The sequence below is a fragment of the Catharus ustulatus genome, chromosome 2 (assembly GCF_009819885.2).
Source record: "Catharus ustulatus isolate bCatUst1 chromosome 2, bCatUst1.pri.v2, whole genome shotgun sequence".
In the NCBI taxonomy this organism is placed as follows: Eukaryota; Metazoa; Chordata; class Aves; order Passeriformes; family Turdidae; genus Catharus; species Catharus ustulatus.
Window position 1 is genome coordinate 20,533,659 of NC_046222.1, and position 24,976 is coordinate 20,558,634.

General features: G+C 41.0%; 1 protein-coding gene across 1 annotated transcript; it reads left to right on the top strand.

The window, feature by feature from the left end:
* The first annotated feature begins 1,090 nt into the window (after window positions 1-1,090).
* Window positions 1,091-23,701, top strand: TOMM70 (translocase of outer mitochondrial membrane 70). Its single transcript, XM_033087060.2, has 12 exons — window positions 1,091-1,362; window positions 9,327-9,500; window positions 10,597-10,723; window positions 13,175-13,284; window positions 14,452-14,600; window positions 15,722-15,929; window positions 16,491-16,625; window positions 17,747-17,854; window positions 18,947-19,063; window positions 19,889-19,986; window positions 20,530-20,652; window positions 21,575-23,701. Exons 1-12 carry the CDS (start codon window positions 1,111-1,113, stop codon window positions 21,726-21,728), a joined length of 1,755 nt encoding a protein of 584 aa, XP_032942951.1. The 5' UTR covers window positions 1,091-1,110; the 3' UTR covers window positions 21,729-23,701.
* The last annotated feature ends 1,275 nt before the right edge of the window (window positions 23,702-24,976 follow it).

Below are 24,976 nucleotides of genomic sequence, written 5' to 3' on the forward strand. Positions count from 1 at the left end.
CACCTACAATGAAATTTCCAGGCATGAGATGACTGGAGATGATTGTAGAAACATATCAAAAATTATTCCTCTTCATCTTCACCTGAGTGTTCCACGGAAATAAGTGGAGACAGGAACATAAGCTTCCCCTGCCTACAGGTAAGGATTTTAACTAGGCACAGACACACACATGATCAAAATTCCAGTATTAGATATTAAATTATTTTTATGACAGTTTCAATTAATAACTGGAAAGAAACCAGAAAGATTTCATTTATCACAAGGATTGCTCCAAAACTCTTAAATACAAAGTCCTAGAAAGTTTTAATCAGCCACATTAGCTGAAACTTCACAGAAGTAGAGAATCAACCAGGTATGGGTAGAAAGGGCCACAATGGATCATCAGGTCCAACCTTCTTGCTCAAGCAGGGTCGTCCCTGAGCACATGGCACAGGGTGGTGTCCTGACAGGTCTGGAATATCTCCAGTCAGGGAGACTCCACAACCTCTCTGGGTGACCTGCTCAGTGCATGGCCGGCCACCTGCAGAGTGAAGAAATTCTTGCACATATTCTGGTGGAACTTCTGTGCATCAGTTTCTGCTCATTGCCTCTTGTCCCATTGCTTGGTACCACCGAGAAGAGCCTGGATCCCTCTTCTTGGAATCTCCCCTTCAGGTACTTGTAGACATTGATGAAGGCCCCTCTCAGCCACCTCTTCTCGAGGCTGAACAGGCCCAACTCCCTCAGCCTTTCCTCTTAAGATGCCTTAATCACCTTCGCCGCCCTCTCCTGGACCTGCTCCTGGAGCCGCACGTCTCTCTGGTACTGAGGAGCCCAGGACTGGACACAGCACTCCAGATGTGGAGCGCACGTCTCGTGAGAGCGGCTCAGAACTCCTTCCGCACGGATCACTCGGGCCCTGAGGCTGCTCCTTTGCCTGGGAGCTCCTGGGAAGCCCCAGAGCCCCGAGCCCGGCCCGGTCCCGCCCGGGCGCCCTCCCGGGGCGGCAGTGCCCCTCCGCGCCGGCAGGGGGCGCTGCGGGCGGGCGGAAGCGGCGGCGCGCCCGCGCCCTCCCGGCGCTCCCCGCGTGTCCGCTGACCCTCCCCCTTCTTCCTCCTCCTCCCGGGCGTCATGGCCGCCTCGAAGCCCGTGGAGGCACCGGGCGGCGGCGGCGGCACCGCCGGGCTCTCCCGATGGCAGCTGGCGCTGGTGCTGGGTGCGCCCATCCTGCTGGGCGCCGGCGCGATCTACCTGTGGGGGCGGCGGGCGGCGCGGCGCGGGAAGGGCGCGAGCGAGCGGAAGACCCCTGAGGGGCGGGCGAGCCCCGGGCCCGGCGGCGAAGGCGTCTCCGGGCAGCCCGACGGGCCCGGGCACGACGAGATGGTGAGCGGGGAGCGGCGCCGCCTGTAGCGGCGGCCGGGGCCGGGCTCGCCGCGCGGGGAGCCGGGGCCGGGGTTCCGCCTCCGGCCGGGCCACCCGGAGCAGCGTGGGGATGCCCGGGCTGCGATCTGCGGGCAGCAGGGCCCGAGAGCCGCTGGGCCGGTCCGGAAAGCGGCTGTCAGTGCCGCTCCCGACCGAGGAGCAGGCGCGTGGTGCGATGGAGCTCGGGTGGCATCCTGGTCCTGCTCTGCGTGCACGCCCGGCAGGTCACAGAATCACAGACTGGGCAGGTCGGAAGGGCCCACAGTGGGTCATCTGGTCCAACCTCCGGGGTCGGGCAGGGGCATCCCAGGGCACATGGCACAGGATTGTGTCCAGTCGATCTAGAATATCTCCAGTGAGGAAGACTCCACACTCTCTCTGAGCAGCCTGTTCAGTGCATGGCCACCTGCAGAGTTAAGTTCTTCCTCATGTTCAAGTGGAACTTCTGTGCATCAGTTTCTGCCCGTTGCTTCTTGTCCCATTGCTTGGCACCACTGAGCAGAGCCTGGACCCATCCTCCTGACACATTTTCTCCAGATGCTGTAGATATTGATGAGGTCCCCTCTCAGCCATCTCTTCTCAAGGCTGGCCAGGCCATTCTCCTTTAGGTTTTGCTCCTAGGAGAGATGCTCCAGTCCCTTAATCACATTTATCACCCTTGGCTGGACATGCTCCCAGAGCTCCATGTCTCTTTGTGTTCTGCCTGTGTGACCCATAGAGCTCTTAGCCAGGTATTCATGGTTGTGGTTCTGCCCTTTCCGCACAGGGATCAGGAGTAGTTTGTTCCAAGATCAGGCATTGCTAAATGCATCTTGTCATCAGGTGGCTGAGCATGGATCTGTGCTGGTGAGGGGGGAATGTACCTCTGCCTCTGAGGTCTAGAATAGCTATGAGTAAGTTTCCTCCAGGAATAGTGTTTTGAAAAGGAAATCTGTGAGATGTTGGATACAGCAGAGTGGAAAGAAAACACTGCCAAGATCATTTTGAAATTGAAAATGTTCCATGAAAATATAGAAGCCACATAGTTTGTGCAGCAGAAACTTTTAAAGTGTAGAATTTACCTGAGTAGGTGTGCTCTTAAAACATACATTTATCCTGTTGTAAATCACTGTTCTGAGAACTTTCAGATAAAAAGGGCAACATGTAAGGTCAGAGTGCAGATCATATCCATGGTTCTCTTGTATATCTGTATTTGAAAAAATGCCTCTAAGATGCATTTTCTGCACATGTGCAGTCCCAGATGTACCTTACCAATCATGCAGCATTACTGACATGCTGTTGCAGTTGACAAGTATGTTTAAAGTAATGGATTTGACAAACTGATTGGCTTTTATAAGAAAATCTCATACTGCATTTTCTTCTTCCATTCTTCTGTATCACCCAAAATGGATTGAACTGTCAGATAGCTTAAGCTTCCCATCTGAAATGATGAGGAGGGGGAAAAAATCACCTCATGGAGACTGGAAAAAGTCAGTTTTAACCTTGATGGTTTGAGTGATGAAGATGGACGCACTTGGGCGGGCAGGCACATATGGGAGTGGCGAGGAAGGTGGAAACTTCCTCAGCTCGTGAATCATAGCTACCCTCTGGCATTCCTGGAAGCACAGTAAGCTGTAAAACCTCTGCTGGACCTTGAGGCAGTTACTTGAATGTAGTGATTTGTTCCTTCCTGGGCACCAAACAGTACTGAGCAAGTTGTGTACAGAGGGCAAATTCAGACTGTTTACTGTGGTAGCTTTGGCTCATGGCTGCAAGCAGCATCTGGCATATTTATGGGAGTGTGCTTGCTGCGTGTGACCTCTGGCTTGCAGGTTGCTATGACCTTTGTCTTGCTGCAGTAACTTCCCTGTTAGTGCATTCACTCTGAGTTTCTTGATCATGTTTCTGAATTCCAGCAATCCAGGGGTTTGTAGTCATTCTGCAGTGGTAGGAAGGAAGCACTTAAAACATTTAAAGCATGTAGCATTTGATTTAAAATACCGTGTTGCTCCACAAATTGAATTACCAGAAGGCTCTGTGCATTTAAGTGACCTGATGCAAAGTTTCTTGAAGAGTGTCACTGCTTACACTGTAAAGAAATGAGATGTATTGCTTAGGAAAGCTGCATAAGTTTTCACATTTGACTGATTATATGAGATAATTGTCCAGCTGGCAAAATATAGATACATCAGGAAAATTAATTGCTGTAAGTTCCCAGGACTGCTTTATGTGTATGTGGAGGATTGTCTTCCTGTTACTCATATCCAAAGCAATGATGCCTTGTAGATTTCATGTTTCCTCTCATATTTTATTAGTTATGGATATTAGTGATAAGACCCATGGTTGAAAATGCAACCACTGCAGATACTTCACTTGTAAAACTGCTTATATTGTATTAATCTGCCTTTCTAATGTGATGGGGTATTTTTTTAAACTCAATTGGATTTCACATACCAGTGTGCACAGTGAACAAGAGCCAAAAATTCATTTCACAGTTGAAATACAAGAGGAAAATCTTTTGGAAAACACAGGTCAATAATGAATTTGCTACCAACAGCTGTATCAGCTTTTACTCATAAATGTAACTTACGACTCATACTTTTTGTGCTTTTCATTAAATCAATCCCTGTATCCGTTTGATGTTCTGGTCACTGTTTCTGAAGACACAACCTTGAATTTTTTTCTTTGTTCTTTAAAAATGTGTAAGGCCCAATATCTTCCCTGTTCATTATTTAGACTTGTTACTATTTTGCATGCAGTTCAAACTTTTCTTTTAACCTGCTGCACAGGCCTCACATCTTTTTCCCAGGCTGTGTCTGCACCAGAGTATTCTCCTGACATCGATGAACTGACCAAGTGTGTGATCTGTGACTGACATTGTGTTGGCAGAAGCCCTTAGTACAGGTGCTATATTGGGAAAAGCTGAACTACTTTTGAGATTCCCTCTCCTGTAAGCACAGCTCCTCAGCAGTAGTGTAAACTGGTATTATTGAACCAGTTAAGTGATGTCAGTAAAACTGCATCTATGGATGACTTAAAGGTTGTAAAGTCAAATTGCATCTGTTAATGGCAGTTCTCATAGTTTCTTATAATTTAGATGGAATGTGTTTTAGTCACTCAGTTGCAGTTGCTTTTTACGTGCTCTACTAGTTTGTAGGGAGTATTGTGGAACTAAAACACGGATATTTGCATATATTGCTTTAACCCTGTGGTGTGAGAGGAGGTCGGCTGGGTGGCCTTATGTATTGCAGACAAAGCCTTTGGGGCCGCCAGCAGTTCCCTTTGAGGTCACCAGCAGTTCCCTGTCTCCGCACACTTTCCTGTGAACTGGGTACTGTCCTTGAGTGCAGTGGTGGGTGAATGTGACAAACTCCTCGGACTTTGTGGTGCCACATATCAGGATCAGCAGTCAACTAGCATGGCTTCTTTCCAGTATCTGTTTTAGTAGCAATTGCTGAATGCTGCCTCTCTTACTGCCCTGACATTAGATCAGGATATGAACGAATTGAACCCTTTAGTTTACAACCAACACACGTTGGTACTTATTGTAAAACTGATCTAAGCAAAGTAATTAAAAAGTCATTTCTATTGTGCTGTGCACCTGTTGCTTAACAAATCTCGGTATCAACCTGCTCTAAGTCTTCTGTTTCATGCTTGCTGTAGTGGACAGGTGTAGAAAACTCCTAACTGAGTGTACAATGGCAGTAAAACAATTGTTAGACTCTGCTTATTCATGGAAGGCGTGGATGGAAAATTCATTTAACAGGAAGGTGACTGACTGAGAACATTGCAAATTTCTCCTGTAAACTTTTTCATTTTTTTCTGAGTGTAATGCATCCTTCTTTGTGCTTTGAATTTACTTCTAAAGCTCATGTAAGCATACTTTTCCTCATAGTAGTTTTAGTGCTAAAGAGTCTTTTAAAACCATTTATAGTCAGTTAATGCCTTTGTTTGAAAAAAGACTTGAGATGAACCTTAGTAAAAAAAAAAAAAAAGAAGTGGAAAGATAGGTATTCAGAAAAGAACCGGACAAAAAAAGAGGTCTAGACCAAGGCTTTATTTTTTTGCAGGTTGAATTAAGATGGATGAAACAGTAGCCACCCTCCATGTCATCTGTCAGACAAGGGCTCATGCAAATCCTTTTCAACCAAAAGAAAACGCTGAAACTCTCTGCTTGTGCCTCTGTTGTGAATCACTGTCATCACTGACTGGCAGGAAGTTTCTTGTTCTGCTTTGAATAATGGTTTCCCTCAAATATATAAGGTTCTGAACTGCTAGTTTAACAATATTGCCATTACAGGGAGTTATTAAACATTATTATTCTTGCAGCTGGCAGTCTGTTGCTGTTAAGTTGCCGTTTGCATGCAGTTTCTGAACATTTTGTGAGGAAAACACTTTTCCTGAGGCTAAAGTAGAAGTTAAGAAAATTTTCTCACTGTTGTGTATTCTTTGGTCAGTTAGCAATCTGCTTGTTCAGGTACCTGGATAACTGATAACTCAATTTCACAAGTGCCCTTTAGCTTAAGCTCTGTTCTAAGACTTGTTAATGAAGAGTTGCTGAAAGCAGTCCTGAGATGTTATTTTTTGTGCACTGCAAATAACTTCTGAGTTGTTTTGTTGAGCTTTATGAACTTACATTCATTTTATTGAGCTGCTTTGGTTGTTGCACAGATTCTTTGACCAGAAGATGAAAAACTGGAGATTTTTTCTTGCTCTATACGGACCTTCACCTTGGGGATAAAAAGTCTCCAGTGTGCCACATAAGATGGCAGTGGGTCAGGTGAGGAGAAGCAGTGAAATTGGAAAATAATGTCTAGAATAATTACTTTGTCAAGAAAAGAGAAGAATCAGGTTTTTTATTACTTGTGCATGAGGTACATGAAGTTTGTTTGCATTATCAGCTACTTACATACACATCTTGTGTATGTCCAGTGTAGCAGTTGAGAAGGAGTTCTTTAAAATATGCTTAAAATTTTTGTAAGGGTTAAATTTAAGGCTTGACAAACCTTCAAAAACTGCCATTATGTGAAGAATTAATTTTCATATTCTTATTTATGCTATCACAAAAAGGTATTGCAGCATACAATGTTATGTGAGTTCTTTAATATGTTTTTTTTTTAAATAAGCAGCTACTAAAAAACCTCCAAACAAATAACAGCAAAAAATCCACCAAACCAAACAAAAACATCCGTTGGATTTGGTGGTCTTTTGGGTGCATGCTGAGGGCTACAGCAGAGTAGTTTGAGTAGGGGTGCAGAGATAAAACATCTCAGAGCAAGCAGTCTGGTTTAAGGCTGCATAAACAAGTTGATTTCTTCTTTTCCAGCTTCTGCTGACTTTGTTGCATGAGAGCATGTTGTGCTCTAAGTTCTGAGTCCTTACCGCCACATTTCTTGCCTCATGCAATGGGTGCAGCAGGGGGTAATGGGGGAGTCAGCAAATGTTCCATGATTCATTTCTGTAAGATTGGTTGTGTTGTCTGTGATCCTGCAGCTGTTACTAAAAGTTTACTCACATAACAGAGTTACTGATTGTAGTAACTTCGGCATCATGTCTGTAGTCTCTGAAGTTTTTGATCACTGTTGTGTGCACTTCGTAGGCTTGTCTGAAGGTTTGATGCTTCCTAAAAACCAGCAGAGCACCAGTGACAGCCCCAGACCTATACGTGTCTTGTTTCCAGTTACAGTTCCCACACCTGACACCAGAGCAGCCGTTGCACTTGGGTATCGTCCAGCAGTGCTCATCCCTAGCATGTCTTTACTCAGGGTCTGTGGAGCAGGGCTCTCAGAGTGCCTAGGATGGAGCACATGGACTGCTCAGAATGGGGCACATGCTGGGATAGGTGATCCCTGGCATGAAGAAATTGGCAATGATGGTGAAGTAATAACCTAGCTGCAGTTAGGCTTAATCTCTGCAGTTTAAAATAATTTTCACACTGGGTTACAACATGGCCCATATAATGTGTTTTTCTCTTTTGACCCAAGTTGATAGAACAGCACTGACATGTGTAAGATTATTACACAAAGGCATTTTTTGTGTTTTGCTCTAGAGATGCATAAGTTAAAATTCAAGCTGACTTGCATGCATTTAAGTTTGTGGCATATGCATCACCCTTCCCTTTGTTAAAAGAAAAGCATTGTATTTGGAGGTAAATTTAGGACCTACTGGAAACAAATTTAACCTTTTGAGTCTTTGGTTAAGTTTTAAAGAAACCACCTATCAGATACACAGTTACTTGTCTCTCAGTAAAAATAGTTGCACTCTAATTTTGGCTTGGAGTTTCACATAGTGTATGGGGTGAAGTTAATCATCTTCTATCAAATTAAATTTGAAGCTTTACAATAGGAAACTCTGAAAGCCTTCCTTGCAGATTGCCTTGTTCTGTGAACAATAAAGATGGTGCAGATTAATCTCCTGTGACCCCAGTGATTAATGACTTGCAAGAGAAGAGCTTTGCTGGCAATAGGGATATTCAAGAAATTCTCTCCCTTATATGGTTTCACTTGTGAGTCTCCCCTCAGGAAAAGGCCTCTAAGATACTTTAGTTCTATTTGGATGCCTACTTTTATGTAGGAACTGAGGCTAGTACCCATTATCTGATTCTCTCCTGCCAGGATAACGATCCAGGCCTTAAAAGACAGGTTGTAGAGCAAGTCCTGGCTTCCCCTCAGGTTTTCAGTTTTAAAGTAAATCACTTAGGTGCAAAAAATGATCAGGTTGGAATGAAATGAGCAGACATTAAGGGGAATGGGTAAATGAAATGTAAAGCTGCTTTCAAACTTGTGTTACAGCTGTATGGTTGTCTGTATCTGTTCAGTTTGGCCCTGGCAGTGGATAAGTGTGTAGAGGAAGCAGAAGTATGGTCAAAGAGCAGCAGGGACAATTCCCAACAAATCCTCGAGAATCTGAAGTGCAGGTGGTATGTAGTGAATCCTGCAGCTGTTGTTGCCCCCAGTCTCTGGCCTTTCCCTCCTCAGAAAGGTTGGTAGAATGGCATGTGTGCTCATACTTCTGTTCATTTTGTTCTGGCAGAACTGCTGCAAAATTTTGTCCATGAAGCAAGGCTGTTGCAGAGTAGCAGAAATCGAGAAGATCAATGTTAGAATCTTTGCAACTCTTATTTCTTGAATGTGGTCACACCACTTTGAAAGAGCATTTTTATATCTGATCCCTTACAAACCTCAAGATTTGATAACTGATTTGCAAATCCAAGGGTTTCAGGTAGGCAGCAATGTTCATTTCTGCAGAAATACCGACTATCAGTATGTGGTGCAGAACATAAAGATGCATTTAGCAGGTTCTCAGGCTAGTCAGTGAAGTTTCCCGTTCCCTGCTAAGATGGTGATGGTCCAGCACTTGTCATTGCAAGAAGCAGAGTGTGTGAAGCTGTAGAGGAGTCAGCTATAAAGTTAATGTGCCTGGTGCATGAACGGTAAACCAGCTTTATTTTCCTTACAGGTTTTATTTGTCTTGCTCAGTAGGTCTTTCTACAAAATGCTTTCCATATTTAATTCATAGTCTGAGGAGTCTCCTCTGGTCTTACATCCTGTATGTATTTCAAAGGGAAGCTCTTCTATTTGAATTGCTTTGAGGGCTTTGTTTTCTTTATACGTTTAACCTTTGGAGAAAGAACTTACCTCATTGGTTTTTCTCATCACCAGCCATGTGAAAGATTACAATCTGTTTAACCTTCCAAGCAGAAATCACTGCATTGTTTATTACCGTTGTAGTGAATCTTGTGAAAAGGTTGTCTCTTATCTGATACACTTGCAATGGAAAATTCTTGTGTGTTTCCAGGAATTGAAAAGAGTGAGATTGTTTAGAAACTGGGCTACAGTTTACAACTCAGGTCCATTTTTATGTCTTTGAAGATGAGCCCTAAAGTGCATAGCTTGTGTGCTGTGATGCCTTTTTAATTTGAACTGACCTCTCACTTTCTTTTTCAGAGTCCTCTTGGTAGAGCCCAAGCAGCCAAGAACAAAGGAAACAAATATTTTAAAGCAGGAAAATATGAGCTAGCTATTCAGTGTTACACTGAGGCTATCAGCCTGTGTCCTCCTGAAAAAAACCTTGATCTTTCTACCTTCTATCAAAACAGAGCTGCTGCCTATGAACAACTGGTAAGAAATTAAAGGTGATTGTGTTTATTGTAAAAAGTAGCATTATCAATTTTGTATTTTGTCATTTTTATCCACTGAAAGGTCTCAAGTGATAACATCTGCTGCTCTCACAACAAGATGCTGTTGCAGCTTTTTTCAGCTCATCATACTTTTCTACATATAAATAAAATTGTTTTCTGTTAACTACACTTAGTCTATCTATTTTTATGCATCCTGTTCTTCCAAGATAAAGTTTTTAATTTCTTATTTTCTGGAACGGTTTTCTTGTATATAAATTAATTTTACTTCTCTCTACTTGAGTGTTTAACCATGAAAGAAAGGTGGAAGGTCAAATATTTTGTAAGTATGCTACTTCAAAATTTAAAGAAAAAATCATTGAAATCCTAGTAAAGGCCAAGACCTAAATTTTGCACATGGGGAAGTTGCATTTACTCGACAGCTGAGTATACTTGGTGTTATTTTAGAAGTCAGCCAGTGTTGCTTATTATGGTATGATGGATTTGCTTATGAGGTCGAGTTGGTGAGCTGTATAAAGGAGTGGAAAAGCTGACTTTGTATAGTCTGAAGTATCAAGTGAGAGACTGTGCTTACATAAATCTGGTGTTAGATTTAGTTCTTGTCTAACACAAATTCATGTCATAATGAATCCCACATGTGTGTGGGTCCTCTATTAGAAAAGCCTGTTTTGATAAATTGAAATAAATTTTCTTTAAAAAAATGTTTTAGCACTTTGGTAAACTTCTTTGCTTCCATTATGTTTCCGTCTTTTTTATTCTAGTTGTTCTACACCAGTCTTTTAGTCCCAATGATATCCATCTTTGCATCAACTCATTATGTTCTCCCACGGGATTTGTACAGTGTCTGGTGTAATATTTTGTAGGAATTCCGTTTCTGCTGCATAGCTTTTCTGGTGCAGGTGGTTTGCAGTGGTGCCCAGGCAGTTTCTCCCTGTGGAGAAGCAGCAGCAAGCAGGGAGAAGCAGAGCCCCGGGAGCCACAGCCGCTGCTAGGTGCTCGCAGCCCTGGAGCTGGCTGTGGGAAGCCAGCACAGGGAGCTGAGGAGGCCCCCTCTCACTGTGGTCTTTTTCTGCACACAGCAAAAATGGACAGAAGTGGCACAAGATTGTACAAAGGCTGTTGAGCTTAACCCTAAATATGTCAAAGCTCTCTTCAGACGTGCAAAGGCCCATGAGAAGCTAGACAATAAGAAGGAATGTTTAGAAGGTGAGTGGCTCATGCTGGGTATACTTAAAAGTGAAATTAGCTCTGCTGCTTTGGAGAGCTTTGGAGATAGCAACTTCTGGAAATGTTTTGGTTTTACTTCTGTAGCCACAATGACACAAAATTATGTATTTAAAGCCATTCATGGCTTCTGCAAATACATATTCTTGTCAGAAGAAACCTATTCATATTTCTCAGGCTCTCATCTGCTCACATCTGAAACAACTGCTGAGAAATTGATGTTACTGTAGTGACTCAAGGTATTCTTTTTCCAGGAAACTCCTTCACTTTAGAATAGAATTTATCTAACATGATGAGTGGATAACAAGGACAACAGTTGTTCTACTTCCATGCAGTAAAGAGACTTTCTTCTCTATTTGTTTTGGAGAAATCAAGCTATTACATAAATGAGGGTGTTTTTGCAGGTAGAGATACATGGTCAGAAATAAAATATTGCAGGGATTTAAATGCATTGGACAGGTATTAGAGGGAAAACAGCTTCAGTAGCATTTTTTTCTGGCGTGCAGCTTATGAAGACCAGAACAGATTTAATCTTTTAAAAATATTAATATTTTGTATTTGGAAGAAATTACTGTTTCAAATCCTTCCGATGCTATTCCTAAACAGAATACATTTTGACTTGTCAGGAAGATGTCACTGAGAAGCCATGGAAATTAGAACTACAGGTCAGATGTGTTTTGACACAGTGCTTTTGAGCTACAAGCTACCGCTTGAAATTACCCTTATGAATTTCATCAGGTGAAATAATTCCTGCTGATGTTAGGTTAAAAGACTTAAATTTTCAGCTGTGCTTATTATCGAAGGACAGAAAATGAGGCAGTGTTTTGGCTGGCAAATCTAACTTAATTTAGTTTAATTATGTGTAACAGCTGAAAATTAGGTCTGCCAAATTAGAAGGTAAATTAGATGTGAAAATTTTATCCATCTTTTTATCTACTGGCAGGATACCTTTATGCTCTTTAAGACCATAATGACTAGAAAAGGACAACTTTGTTCATTTAGTGCACTCCTTTGCAACCACTGTGTATCAGCTGCACTTCCAGAGTGCTGTAATAAAATCTAAGCCTTATGTAGCTGCCAGGTGATAAAAGCTCCAAGAAAGATCAAGTGTCCCTGTGACAGTAGGACAGTTTTAAATATAACTTCTTTCTAGCATTAATAGCAGTAATGTTAGTGACAATTATTTTCATCCTTGATTTCTATTTGATTTTTTGCTTGCAGTTTTTTCAGATCTGAAGCTTTCTTGCTTTTTTTTTAAAACTCCACTGTTTTTCTATAACCCTGCTTTTACCTGCCAACCACATGTGGCCAGTAAAATCCCAGGAAGTAGGGCATGCCCATGTAGTGGAGGAAAGCAAAACCAAACAAACCTCAAAACCCCAGCCACTACCAGCAGAAAGCTCCTCCAGTGATTCCTGGCAGTATAATTTGAGAAGATGTTCTGTGGCAGCAGTCTTTGGTCAGAGTGTGTCTGCTGGGTTTGTATAATGTGTTCTTTCTGGGGGTAGCATATTTTCCCAGGGACTCTGATGTGCTTCCTGACCATGCCAGAGGTGCAGGGAGTTTCTGTATAAGTGATGGCTTAATAGTCCCTCTAGCAGTGTAGAATTAGAAAAAGACGCTAAAACTCCAGGGCAAGACATTTATTTTTCAAGCATATTCAGACAATACACTGCTTAAATTTCAAGTCCAGGCTCTGTTCATGTTCAGTAATGTTTAAATGAAAGCAAAACAGGAAAAATTCATGGTAACATTGCATTAAGTGGAGGATCCCGAGAAACTGTGTATAGTAAGAGTGCATTTCACACTGGAAAGATTCACTTGAGCAGCTGTGGGTTAACATTTGCAGAGGTTTCTCTCTGTGAATGAAAGCCATGTGATAGGGGCTGGCACTTTAAATAGACCAGCAAGGTATTTCTCCTTGCTCCCTTCCAAAGTCACGGAGGTGAGCAGAAAACTTTGAGATAGAATTTAGGCAGATTTCTTAAACTGAGGAGTAAGTGAGATGTGATGTCACTGAATGTAAATTTTAGAAGTAGAAAATAAAAATCAGTCCCAGAAGAGAAACTGTGTTAGCACTTTCAATATGAACGTCATATGAACATAATTACTCTTCTCAAAATTGCAAAATTATAGAGGTATACATTTTCACTGTTGATTTAAGTGTGCTCGTCTCTAGATAAAACACAAAAAAAAAATAAATGTAATTTTTTTCCATTAACTATCATGAAGTCATTTTATCCCAGGAAGATAATTTTGGATACAAATTTGTGTCTTGAAAAATACAGTAAACACAGCAAACTGGAGACAGAGACTGAGAACAGGATGTATATTAGTTTTTCAGTGCCTCATTGTACTCAGTGGCACATTTTGTAATGTACTTTAGTGACTGTCAGAATTCCTTTAATCTCACTTTTGTATGTTGTTTCCTAGATGTCACTGCAGTCTGCATTTTAGAAGCCTTCCAAAACCAGCAAAGTATGTTATTAGCTGATAAAGTTCTTAAACTCCTTGGAAAAGAAAAGGCCAAAGAGAAGTACAAGGTAGGGCTTGTGACACTGCTGACTAACTGTTATTTCACCTGACCAGTTGTTGAAAAGTCGGTTGTTGGCGTTCTGTCAGTTGTTACAAACAAATCACTGTCTCCATCTGCTCAAATGTAAGAAGCAACACAAACTGGTTTCTACAAAACTGCCATTGTACCAATGTTATTTTCCTTTGGGACGTCTCCAAAGTTTTTGGAACCCCATCAGGGAAGAGAAATCTACTTCTAGGAGATATTTCCCTTTAATAAGGAAATTTGTTATGACACCTAAGTTGGTATGCTGCCCTACATGGGACTTTTCTCAACTTGCAACTGCATGGAAACGGGGTGTTTTGGAACACACATCTATATCTGAATGTTTGGAAATTGTAGAAGAGAGAACTGTGGAAGCATAGGGGTAGCCAGGAATAATCATTTTAAGTGGCTGTAGGTTTACAAAAAGTTTGGGACAGATATTAATACATTCTTGGCTGTTGTTATTAAAGCATTCTTGCTTGTGTTTTGCTGATGGTTGAAGGACTGAAATCCTGTGTTGGTTTTGAGATGCTGGATTTCTTTCCTACAGAAATTCACATAAATGTGTACTGTAGAGGTAACAACAAATAATGTTATGAGTGAGGTGGGTGTAGATAGGCGTGCTTCAGAAGAGCACATTCAGTGTTTTCCTGCAGGAGAGATTGAACTGTAATTCTTGTGTGCAGTTTATTTTAAACCCGAGATATTTTTTGACTGCAGAAGATATTCCTTTCCTGAGAGGTGTTGCTTCTGGGACTTCAAGTAAAATGTGTGGTATCTGAGCCAAGTTCCACACAGAACTAGGGTATTTCCTCATTAGTCTCCATTGTAACAATGACAACAGCTTCTCTTGGACAAGTTGGAGAAAAGAGAAGACTACCATTGAAAATCTGTTCGAATTTAGGCTCATGATTAACTCATCAGCTTGCATTTTTCACTCAGTTTATGTGCACACCCAGTGCTTTAGTACATCTTCCCAAAGAGTCCTTATTTCTAGTGACATGTGTGGAAAGATACAATCTCCCTCCACCCCAAATATCATCACTTTGTTTTCACTGGTGATGGGTATTGTATTGTGATCAGAACCTTAAAGAATCTTACCATCTGATATTACCACCTAATGACTTGGAATTACCTTTCTCTGTTTCAGAATCGGGAACCTCTGATGCCCTCACCACAGTTCATTAAATCCTACTTCAGTTCTTTCACAGATGATATAATTTCCCAACCTTTGCTTAAGGGTGAGAAATCAGATGAAGATAAGGACAAGGAGGGAGAGGCTTCTGAAGTAAAGGAGAAGTGAGTGTACAATACAGTTAGGAATTGTTTGGTATTGGAATTAAGTTTTCTGTGATCTGGACATTCTGCTCAGTGTAACTTGCTGCTGTTTGTGTAGTACTTGGCGTGGAGATGCCTTTGATATAACTTCCATCAGTATTGCAAGTGAAACCGTAGTGAAAGCTGACTGGTTCCAAGCTTGCACTAAGCAGGTGAAGGACAGTGAGACTGGGTAAAAATGCTGAATATTTACTACAGTATTGCAGTAAATCTAAGGAGATGGGAGAACTGGAGAGCACTGAATGATGCTTTGGGAGAAAGGAATATTTTATACTGAAGGAGCATTTCTAAGGAAGAGAGCAAGTTAGCCTTTGGACTGGCAGGGAGAAGATGAGCTAGGAAAAGGGAATTTTAAAATAAAAACATGTATTTACAGCAATGCAGGCTGAAAGGGTGTTTTATCTTTCTGGAATCAAATTGCCCATAAATGAAAAGTTTGTTCTGGCATAGAAAAACTTGGTTTTCTGGTTTTGTTTTGTATTTTTTTAGTGGAGCCTGAGCACCTCATAAATGGTTCTTTAATTTACTATGCTACTTTCCTTAGTATTTTTTGTAAGATAGCAGTGCTGTCAGCTTAGAGACCATTGCAAACAGCATTATAATTTTTTAAAGTAAGAGAGAATGTCCTGATCTACAGGCAGATTCACTTAATCCAGGATACAGCTGAGAACAAGGCAGAGCTGTAATTTTTTTATATTAAATAATTTCTTCCATATACAAGCTGCACATTGCTAGGTTTAATATTTCACTGTCCTGAATTCCACTCTTTTGCTTTAAAACAGAGATAATTGCTGTTCGTCATGTGAAAAAAAACCCTCAAGAGACAAATGAAGCTCACATTCAAAACCTTTAAAACATTTTTCTTCTTTCTTTCCAATGTAATTTGGCCAGTTTTTGTACAAATTGTTTTCCGTCTATGATGGCTCCATCCAGGAATGGATGTTCCAATGGGACTATGCTGGTGTTGTAAAAGTATAGCACAAGTTAGTATTTGTAATAATTTGATGAAACATCTGAATGGAAATCGCAGTGTTCAGTGAATGCATGCATATTATATACAACTGCTTTTACATCATTTACAGCTCTGGCTATTTGAGAGCAAAACAATATATGGAAGAAGAGAACTATGACAAAATTATCAGTGAAAGCACAAAAGAAATTGAAGCAAAGGGAAGATACATGGCAGAAGCTTTGCTTCTGCGAGCTACTTTCTACTTACTTATTGGCAATGCAAGTGCTGCCAAACCAGACCTAGATCAGGTCATCAGCATGGAAGATGCAAATGTGAAGGTAAGAGTCTGTCACAGCTGGACTGTAGTTGGGATTGAGAAGTTAGATGATAAACTTGCAATATACTTCAAGAAGTTGTTTGTCCAAATTTGTAGATGTATTAATAGGAATATTCTGGTTGATTTACTGTTTTGTTATTGATAAATTGGTTTTTTTAAGGGCTTATTGATTTTTGAGACAACTGTACTGAGTAGTGCAAATTAAAGATGATAAGTATTACAAATTAAAGAATGAGGGAAGTTGAATGAATTGGAGGCTTATCCACTCTGGATAAGTGAAAACCCTTAATTGCACTTCCATATTTAGCTGCTTCAAAAAGCACTGATGTATTTGTAAACATAGGAATTGAGAAGGCTTTGGGGAGGCTTGGAAATCCACTGGGATGGAAGCATAGGCTGACATTTTTGAAATTAAGGGAGCTCATTCATTTAGGGTCAATATGAAGTTTATTCCTGTCAGTGGGAGAAACTAGTCGAACTCAACATTTACTGTGATTGTAATGAAGCCTTAAACGTGTAGAAACACTGGGGTGGCTGACATTTCCCTGGCCGTGTTTTGCAGCTGCGAGCCAACGCTCTGATCAAACGGGGCAGTATGTTCATGCAGCAGCAGCAGCCTGCAATGTCCACTCAGGACTTCAACATGGCTGCTGACATTGATCCTCAGAATGCTGATGTTTACCACCATCGAGGACAAGTAAGAAACCTTCGAGATTTGGTCCCAACACTTGGCTATTTCAGTATATACTAAAAGGAAAGACGGTGTCATTTATACTGTTTGTGGCAAAAAACCATGGACTCTTAATTGGGAACTTCTGTGGGATAAACACACAGTGTATTTTGGAGGTTCAAGTCAGGCAGAAGCAGTTTATTTCTATAGCTGTAGGAAAGCCCTCTATCAGTATGAACTGAAACGTGTGAGTACTGGGGCTTGTGTACATTTACAGCAGATGAAAGCTGTGAAGGGGCCTGGATGGCAGAACAGCATCTGCATAGCAGGAAGCTTTGTTACAGCAGAGGAAATGTGTCCCTGATAACACCTGCAGCCCTGTGCCCTGGACTTGGATCATCCCTCTCTGCCTTCTGACACTGCTGTGTCCTAGACTAATTTCTAGCAGGCTTCTGTAAGATTAATGGTGCTGAAAGTAAAAAAGGAGCTTTAGCATATGCAGATTGGCTATTTGTAAGGAAGTCATATTTGTAGGGAAGACTTCCACAGATCAAGGGTTTTTCTCCGTGAATTTGTTAGACCTCTTTAGTGCTCAGAAATGAAAATGGTGCTGTGTGTTGACTGAAGGGAATGAAAGTTTTCTGCAGATTGAAAATCTGTATTTTACAGTAGCTACACAGTAAAGTAAGAGAATAATAGACTGAACTCCGCTCCTGTGGAGGAGTAAGAATGTCAAAACCAAAGAAACGCCAACAAAAGAAGTTGAAATACAAGCTGGAAAAGCTGAAATGTTACAGTGTCCAAATAGTCCACAGATACTGGCTACAGAGAGGCAAAACAACTGAGAAAATATGGCATAATTTTGGAAGCTGGTCATAATGCTGACACAATGATGGCAACAGTCTAAAATGGAAGCATTCTCTCTTCCTACACAGGGTCACTGACTGCTTGTGTAGGTAGCTAAAGTTTCACTGGTGGCTTTGATAATAGATTATGATGGTGATTTTTAGTTATGGGTTTCGTAGGTTTCTAGACAGTCTGTAGCTGAGCTGAAGATGATATGAGTAACTGATGCTAATTGAATTGTCATATAAGTGTCTGAAGCACAGATGAAATAGAAAAATAGGATTTTCTTTCATTCTGGCTAGCTGAAAATCCTGCTTGACCAAATTGAGGAGGCTGTGGAAGACTTTGATGAATGTATTCGATTGCGACCCAATTCTGCCTTGGCGCAAGCACAGAAATGTTTCGCTCTGGTAGGTAACGTTCTGGGGTTTGTCTGGGTGCTTTTGCTTTAAAGAGTTCTGGAAAGCACTGTGTTTCTCTGGTTTATTCCAGTTTAACAGGAAAGTAGGGCAACATACATCTCTGTCTTTTAATAATAAGGTAAAGGAATAATGCAAAAATTTCTTCAGTTGGAGTATGAGTTTGCTGCTTTCCTTCTGATACACTCATTGTTCAAACAGTAGAACATTTTTTCTGTTCTGTGTGAGAGGAACAAAAGTATTGATTCTAATTGGAGCACAAAATTGATTTTAATAAAGCTTTACTATTGTGGAAAATGGTCATTATCAAGAAATTGGAAACAAACTATTTCAAGCTAGTATAATGACTCAGTGTGCAAGAATCTTGTCAGGACAGCTTTGCATGGTGTGAACAAGGAGGAATGCCAAGTTTGGAATTTCTACGCATTGGAAATAGAGAGAGGCTATCGCAATTATCAGGCCTTGTGAGTTCCTTCTTTCACTTGTTTTCCTCTCCAAGTCCAGACACTTGGACATGTGGTAGGTTCCCAAAACCTGATTTGGTAGGATGTACAGGCTTTTCACCTTCGGGAACTTAGCACAAAATCATACAATGGCCTGGGTTGGAAGGGATCTTAAAAAACATCTTGTTCCAACTCCTCTGTCATGAACAGGGACATCTTCCACTAGGCCAGGTTGCTTAGAGTCCCGTGCAACCTGACCTTGAACATTGCCATGGATGACAACTTCCCTGGGTACTGTTCCAGTGTCTCACCACCTTTACAATAAAGAGTTTTTTCCAACCTAGACCTGCTGTCTTTTAATTTTAATCCATTCCCCCTTGTTCTGTTTACATGTTCTTGTAAAAAAAATAATTTTTACATACTCTTGTAAAAAATCCCTCTCCATCTTTATCATGGCTCCCTTCAGGTATGTTAAGGCCTTCTCTTCTCCAGGCTGAACAATCTCCATTCTCTCAGCTTATGTAAAATAACTGAACTATTATGGTGCAGGCAACTCTTGGGGTGGTGGGTAGAGGCCTGATCAGCCTTTTCTCAGTCTGGTGATGGCATTTTTTTTTTTTTTTTTTTTTCATTGGAATAGTATCGCCAGGCTTATACAGGAAGTAATGCTTTGACTGTGCAAGCAGCCATGAAAGGCTTTGAAGATGTCATTAAAAAATTTCCAAGGTGTGCTGAGGGCTATGCGCTCTATGCTCAGGTAGGTTTTTCTCTCTCTTAAAGAAAATGCTGCATTCTCTTGTAGTTTTTATCTTGGATATAACATTTCTTCAAATAACAGATTAAGATTTTGGACACTAAGTTCTGAGATAAGTAATGCTGCCTGGAAACAGCTTCTTATGTTTATGGGTGTTCTGGTGCAGAGGATGTGCAGGGGGAACTGGTGGAGAAGGATATAAATAATGAGTTGAGGGTGGTTGTTAGGAGACAGAGGTTATTCCTGCATGATTCCTTCCTGCATGTGTGTGGCATCTCAGCTAATGAATGTCAGGGATCCTCTGGGTAATTTGAGAGTCAGATGTGTGAAACTAGGGTAACATTTTTGTTCTTGCTGTCAGCGGCATGTAGTGGTTTAGAACAGCTGTTCAGAGTGCACTTGTAACAGAGACTGTAATTTCTAAGAACATACTGCTGGTTTTAGTAGGAAGCATGACATTCTGATTTTAAGTAGGTTGGCAGTATATATTCATTTCCTCTGAAAGAAGTATATGTGAAAAAGGAAGAGTTGAAGCTTGCAGGTACAGACTTTTAGAATGGTTTTTATTTACAGCACACAGCATGTTGCTTGTGAATATCCCATTACAGGTGGCAGTGTGGTCAGTAATTTGTGCATTTAAAGCACAGAAGCTTTCCAAAAAGCCTCAGTTTTGAAACTTAACTCTGGTAACTGATTTGTCTGGCCTGCTCTACCATAAATGAACTACATCCAATCTCACATTGTCAATACAGTTTTAATTAGAATTAGCTGAGTGCAGAGTGCACGCTTTGGTTGCTTATTGACAAACAAGTTTCTCTTTTGATCCAGGCACTAACTGATCAACAGCAGTTTGGCAAGGCTGATGAAATGTATGATAAATGCATTGACCTTGAGCCAGACAATGCCACTACATATGTTCATAAAGGGTATGTATTGCATTTGCAGTCCTTTCAGTTGAGAGCAGTTGGTGTATTTAGATGAATCAACCTGAAGTGAATGTTTATGTTTAGAAGTTTAGCCAGGAAAAATAACTTTGTGAAAACATCTTTGTGCTCTTAAATGTATTTCTATATTTTGTCTTGACAAAGCTGCAAATAAGTTTCAGGAAAGTTTCATCAGTGTTCATTGCTAATTGAGTATCTGCTTGAAGTATATCTGACTTTTCATTTAGTCCTGTTAACTTTCAGCTTTGTGTTGAAGTTTCTTCTTTCATAAAACAACATGTACCAAACAACATGTTTCTCTTGGGAAAAATTTGCCTTGTTTGTAGAGTCATTAAAGCAGTAAAGAGGCTTACTGAAAGTGACTTTCACATAGGTGTTTTTTAAAGTCATGAAGTTACTAAATCACTGTATACCTGCAGTAGAAATTAAATACATTATATGTTTGGGATGGTTTTGCTTACCATGATGGGGGTTTTGGGAGAAATCTGTATGTCAAGTCTGTTTGAAATTTTCTCTTTCTTGTAGTTTACTTCAGCTCCAGTGGAAGCAAGATTTAGACAAAGGATTAGAACTCATAAGCAAGGCCATTGAAATTGATAATAAATGTGATTTTGCATATGAGACCATGGGAACGATTGAAGTGCAAAGGTAATGCTGACTTGCAGTGTTAAAGAGTTCTTAGTTACTTCTGAAGTTACAGTAGTTCTTTAAATTTCCTCATGGATCCTAAGTCTTGAGATCTCCCTGGTGTCCTGTGAGGCCAGCTCTTACCCAAGGTCCTGATTTCTGTTCTGTAACTCTTAGGTAAAGCCCTCCATTCTCTGTGGCATAATTGTGATTTATGATCTGACAACTTCTCACCACCAATTTCATACTTAATGGACAAGATGCAGATGAGTCCATCTATTTTTAAATGCATCACTTCTGCATTTTAAGTGATTTCCTTAATTATTACATGGCTTTGTGTGTTTGTGATGTTGTCCTTGGATATTGGACTGTCTGTACTGAGGATCCTGTGCTGTTTTCTCCTGCAGCCAACAGAACTCCAGTTGGCAGTTCTTGGAGGAAAGAGGAATGCACTGCTCTGTTACATTGTATTGCAACTGTGCAAAGGTTTAGGGTGTAGCTGACAGTACAGTTGAGTCCCTTTTTAATATGTCTAGTCTTCTAAAGGACAGGCAGTTAATGCCATGAGAAATTTTGCAAGCATTTTGTATTTAAATAATGTGCTTTTGTCTGTGCAAGTTTTCTTCTTTTGTATACTGAGTCCTTTCTGGGGAGATGAGACTTCATTCAGTTGCCCAGAGTTATCTTTGTAGTGAACTTGGTGTCCTGTGGAGAACATTTTATCCTGCACCACCACTTGTTGGGGCTCTCAAGAGGAAGGCTGTTTAACAGCTGTCCTAGTTGCTTAGGCTTGGTAACAACTTCTCTGCCTTTACTCAGCATCACCACAAGTTCTTGTGGTGGTTCCTCCTGAAGTCCTTTTAAATTACTAATGGGGGAAGAGTGTAATTTAGAGATGACGAGATTGCTTTGGCAGTCTTAACTAAATTTTTGTTCATTTCAGAGGTAATCTGGATAAAGCCATTGAAATGTTCAACAAAGCTATCAACCTGGCCAAATCAGAAATGGAGATGGCCCACCTCTACTCACTCTGTGATGCTGCCTATGCCCAGACAGAAGTTGCGAAGAAGTATGGATTGAAACCACCAACACTGTAAAGAAACAAGGAGGAAATGACCTTGCAAAGTGAAGTTGCCCACTTCAGCCAGCCCTAAAGACGCTGTTGCAGACCATGCTGAATGGTGGAACTTAGTTTTTTCCCGTTCGTGGTGTTGTCATTTGCTACATCTGTTAAATGTTTAGGTGTTGTGGGAGTGGTTGTTCAAGGAAGTATGCAGTGCTGCATCTTGTTCCTTCTGCAGCAAAAACCTTAGAGTGTGTTAAGGGAAATAAAGTTGCAGGGGAACCAAAGGAACATATTTTGGCCATGCAAATAAAAACTTCACACTGGTTCATTTTGGGTGATTATGTTGTGGGCGATTTTTGCTTTATCAAATAATATTACAGCATGTGGGGTTTTTTTCCTGTTGATTTTAAAGGTAATACTAGTCAGTGCTGTAAAATAGGTTTCTTTTTTTATATCCAATTAATCCTTGAGGGTTGATTTTAATTTTGCAAGAATTAATTTTCAAACTTTAATAATAGAGGTTTTTTTTAAGTCACTAGATGTGGAGAGGATACCTGTAAATACATGCAAGCATGCACAATCTTCCCTTAAATCCCCTTCCACCCTCTGCATAACTTAGAAATAGTCCTGTGGCAGCTATTAGGGAATTAATTTGATAGTCCTTATTCTCACCCCAGAAAGCCCTAGAGTACTGCATAGGAGAGTGAGGAAAAAGGTTGGCTGGGGAAGGAGGTCAGGTAACACTGCTTCAGTGTAGACTTTACTGGAAGAAAGAATGTATTCCTGTACAGCAGTCCTTACTTGAATGTCATGGGAAATTGTTCTGGAGGGTTCAGAGGGACTTTCAAGAACAGAAAGCACTGCTGGGAGTCAAGCTCCAAAAGGTAAGGTCATGCTTGCATATAATCTTTGTCATCTCTGATGCTTTTGCATAAATGTAGCAGCTAATAGACTAAATTCTCTTCGGTCTCTTAGAGACTGCTGGATTATGATCTTCTTTTAAGAGCCCCTTGGTGGGAGGGGTTAAGTGAAATAAGGAACAAAGCATAGGCTTAAATTTCCAATAATGGATTTGCAATCTGCACTCATTTCCTTGTTCTGTAGACCCTGTCTTGTCCAAGGTTACAAATACTGTAGAAAGGAAGTAATTGTGCTGCAAACAGCAGATGGACAAATTATGAAACAGCTTTCCTCTCACTAGGAACTTCACAGAGGGCCCTCTTGGTTTGGTTTGATCTTTCTGGTGTGGAAGTCTCTCAGCCAGTCCATCTTGTCTTTCCCTGGACTGATGTGGCTGGACAAACCTCATGCAAATGATGTAGCTTAATTTATGACACACTAATTTAGGCTTCTTTCCATCCTGAAATCATAGATTTGTTTGTGGTGAATTGTCTAATGTATTTAACCTTTTAAAAAAATGAATGATGCTGTAGTCAAACTGTCTTGGTCTGTAGTTGTGCCACCATACAGCAGCAGCTTGCATTTTCAACTTGACCTTCCTTTCTCCCAGCAACTACAGTTGAGTATTCAAATGGTGGAGAGTAGACATAAAGATTTAATCATTATTTTAGTAGCTCATTAGGTGATCTGAAATCATAGCACTGGTGTAGAATTGAAGATATGGGAAGGTACTGGCAGCTTCTAGGGGCACTGAACATAACAGGTGTCAAACATCTTCTCCAATTTCCAATCTCTGCATTAACTAGCTGAGAACAAAAATATGCCAGACTGAGGAGTCCTGTTCTCCAAGGAGTTTTTATTCGCATGGCCTTATTTACATTGGCATTTTCTCCTCATCACCCCATCTGTACCCTGTCCCTTACCCCACCCAATCAATTAAGGGAAAAAAGCATGTGCTGTCAATTACTAGCATTCCAAATCATCACAGACTTTTGCCTGTTCTTCAACTAGTTTGAAACTGCACTGAAAGGATGCATTGTCTGTAATTTTTTTGTAAATGACATATCACCTGTAAACTGAAAAAATAAATACTACCTTCAAGTATCTCTCTCTGACATGTATTAGAGCAGGTTTTGATGAAGGTGTTCTCTGCAGTAGTGAGCTCTTTGCTTATGTTCTAAGTCTAGGAAGAACTGATAATTGACTGACTCCTTGTCATCTTCTCTCACTTCAACCTTTAAGAAAGAATGAGGAGATGTGGAATCAACAAATCCAGTCTCTGCTTGCTTCCATCACCACAGAGGTACGATCTTGAGAGCTGAAGGTTACAGGGGAAAGGAAGTTGAGCCAGGAAGGCTGGGAATCTGAGTAGCTGAGACTCTATTAATGTGTGCATGCAGGTGCATCCGTGTGATGAAAGGGACTTTCTGTAAATGGCTCATACAGTTGAGGTTTTATTTTAAGCCAGGTGTACATGTGAACTTTGAAGTGGGACAAGTATTACTGCTATTAAAAAAAAAAAAAAGTTGAAATTATGTAGGCAGCTAGTACTGAAGACTTGGATGAAGCCTGTGTGTCCCGTGGGATACTCTGGGACGCTGCTTCTACACACACTTGTCTAGCAATTTGATTCTCATCATGTATGGTCCCTGTTGTTCACAGGGACAACGTGCTCAGGCACACAGTGTGGTTCTTGGGATTCCTGCACAAGGCCAGGAGTTGGACTCTGATCCTGATGGGCCTCTTCCAATTCAGCATATTCCATGATTCTAAGCTGGGATTTGAATTACTAGGATCTAACTGCAAAGGGGAAGAGAAGACGGAACTAACATACACAGAAGAGCTGTACTGCATCTTACTCTGTAAGCTTAGATGCAGTTTTAACCAGCCCAGCAACCCTAACACTGCCTAATCTTCTACCGTTTCTTTAAAAATAATTTAAATTCTTGCAGGCTGAAATTCTGGAACTCTTTCAGGCATGTTAGTGCATATGTGTCATATGGATACTTACAAGTGCCAAGTGCCTGTTTTCTACAACACAAAGGTTGAGTAGTGGCTGCTTGAAGTACTATGGCTAAGGACTGACTCTATTTTTTCAGTGGAAGTCTCACATTTTTATCACCTGAGTGCAGTGCACCGGAGACCCTACTAAATACCCTGCTAAAACAAGGTGCTTAGAAGTTGTCCTGATAGACTGAGAAGAACTGAGCTCATGTCAGCTCTTCAGCTGAGTTCACCAAAGTAGCTTGTAATAGAGTTTCATTCATCCTCTCCATGTGGGATTCCAGGGGAGGAGAGTTCAGACCACAGATTCTGTTACCTGCTGCAAACTGCACTTTGCGTTTCTCAGATTTAAGTGGTCAGCCTGTGAGAGTCCTG

Coding starts and splice junctions, on each gene's coding strand:
- TOMM70 (XM_033087060.2), top strand. CDS start 1,111: ATGGCCGCCTCGAAGCCCGTGGAGGCACCGGGCGGCGGCGGCGGCACC. Junction 9,501..10,596: donor CTGCTGCCTATGAACAACTG/GTAAGAAATTAA, acceptor TTCTGCACACAG/CAAAAATGGACAGAAGTGGC. Junction 19,987..20,529: donor ACTACATATGTTCATAAAGG/GTATGTATTGCA, acceptor TCTTTCTTGTAG/TTTACTTCAGCTCCAGTGGA.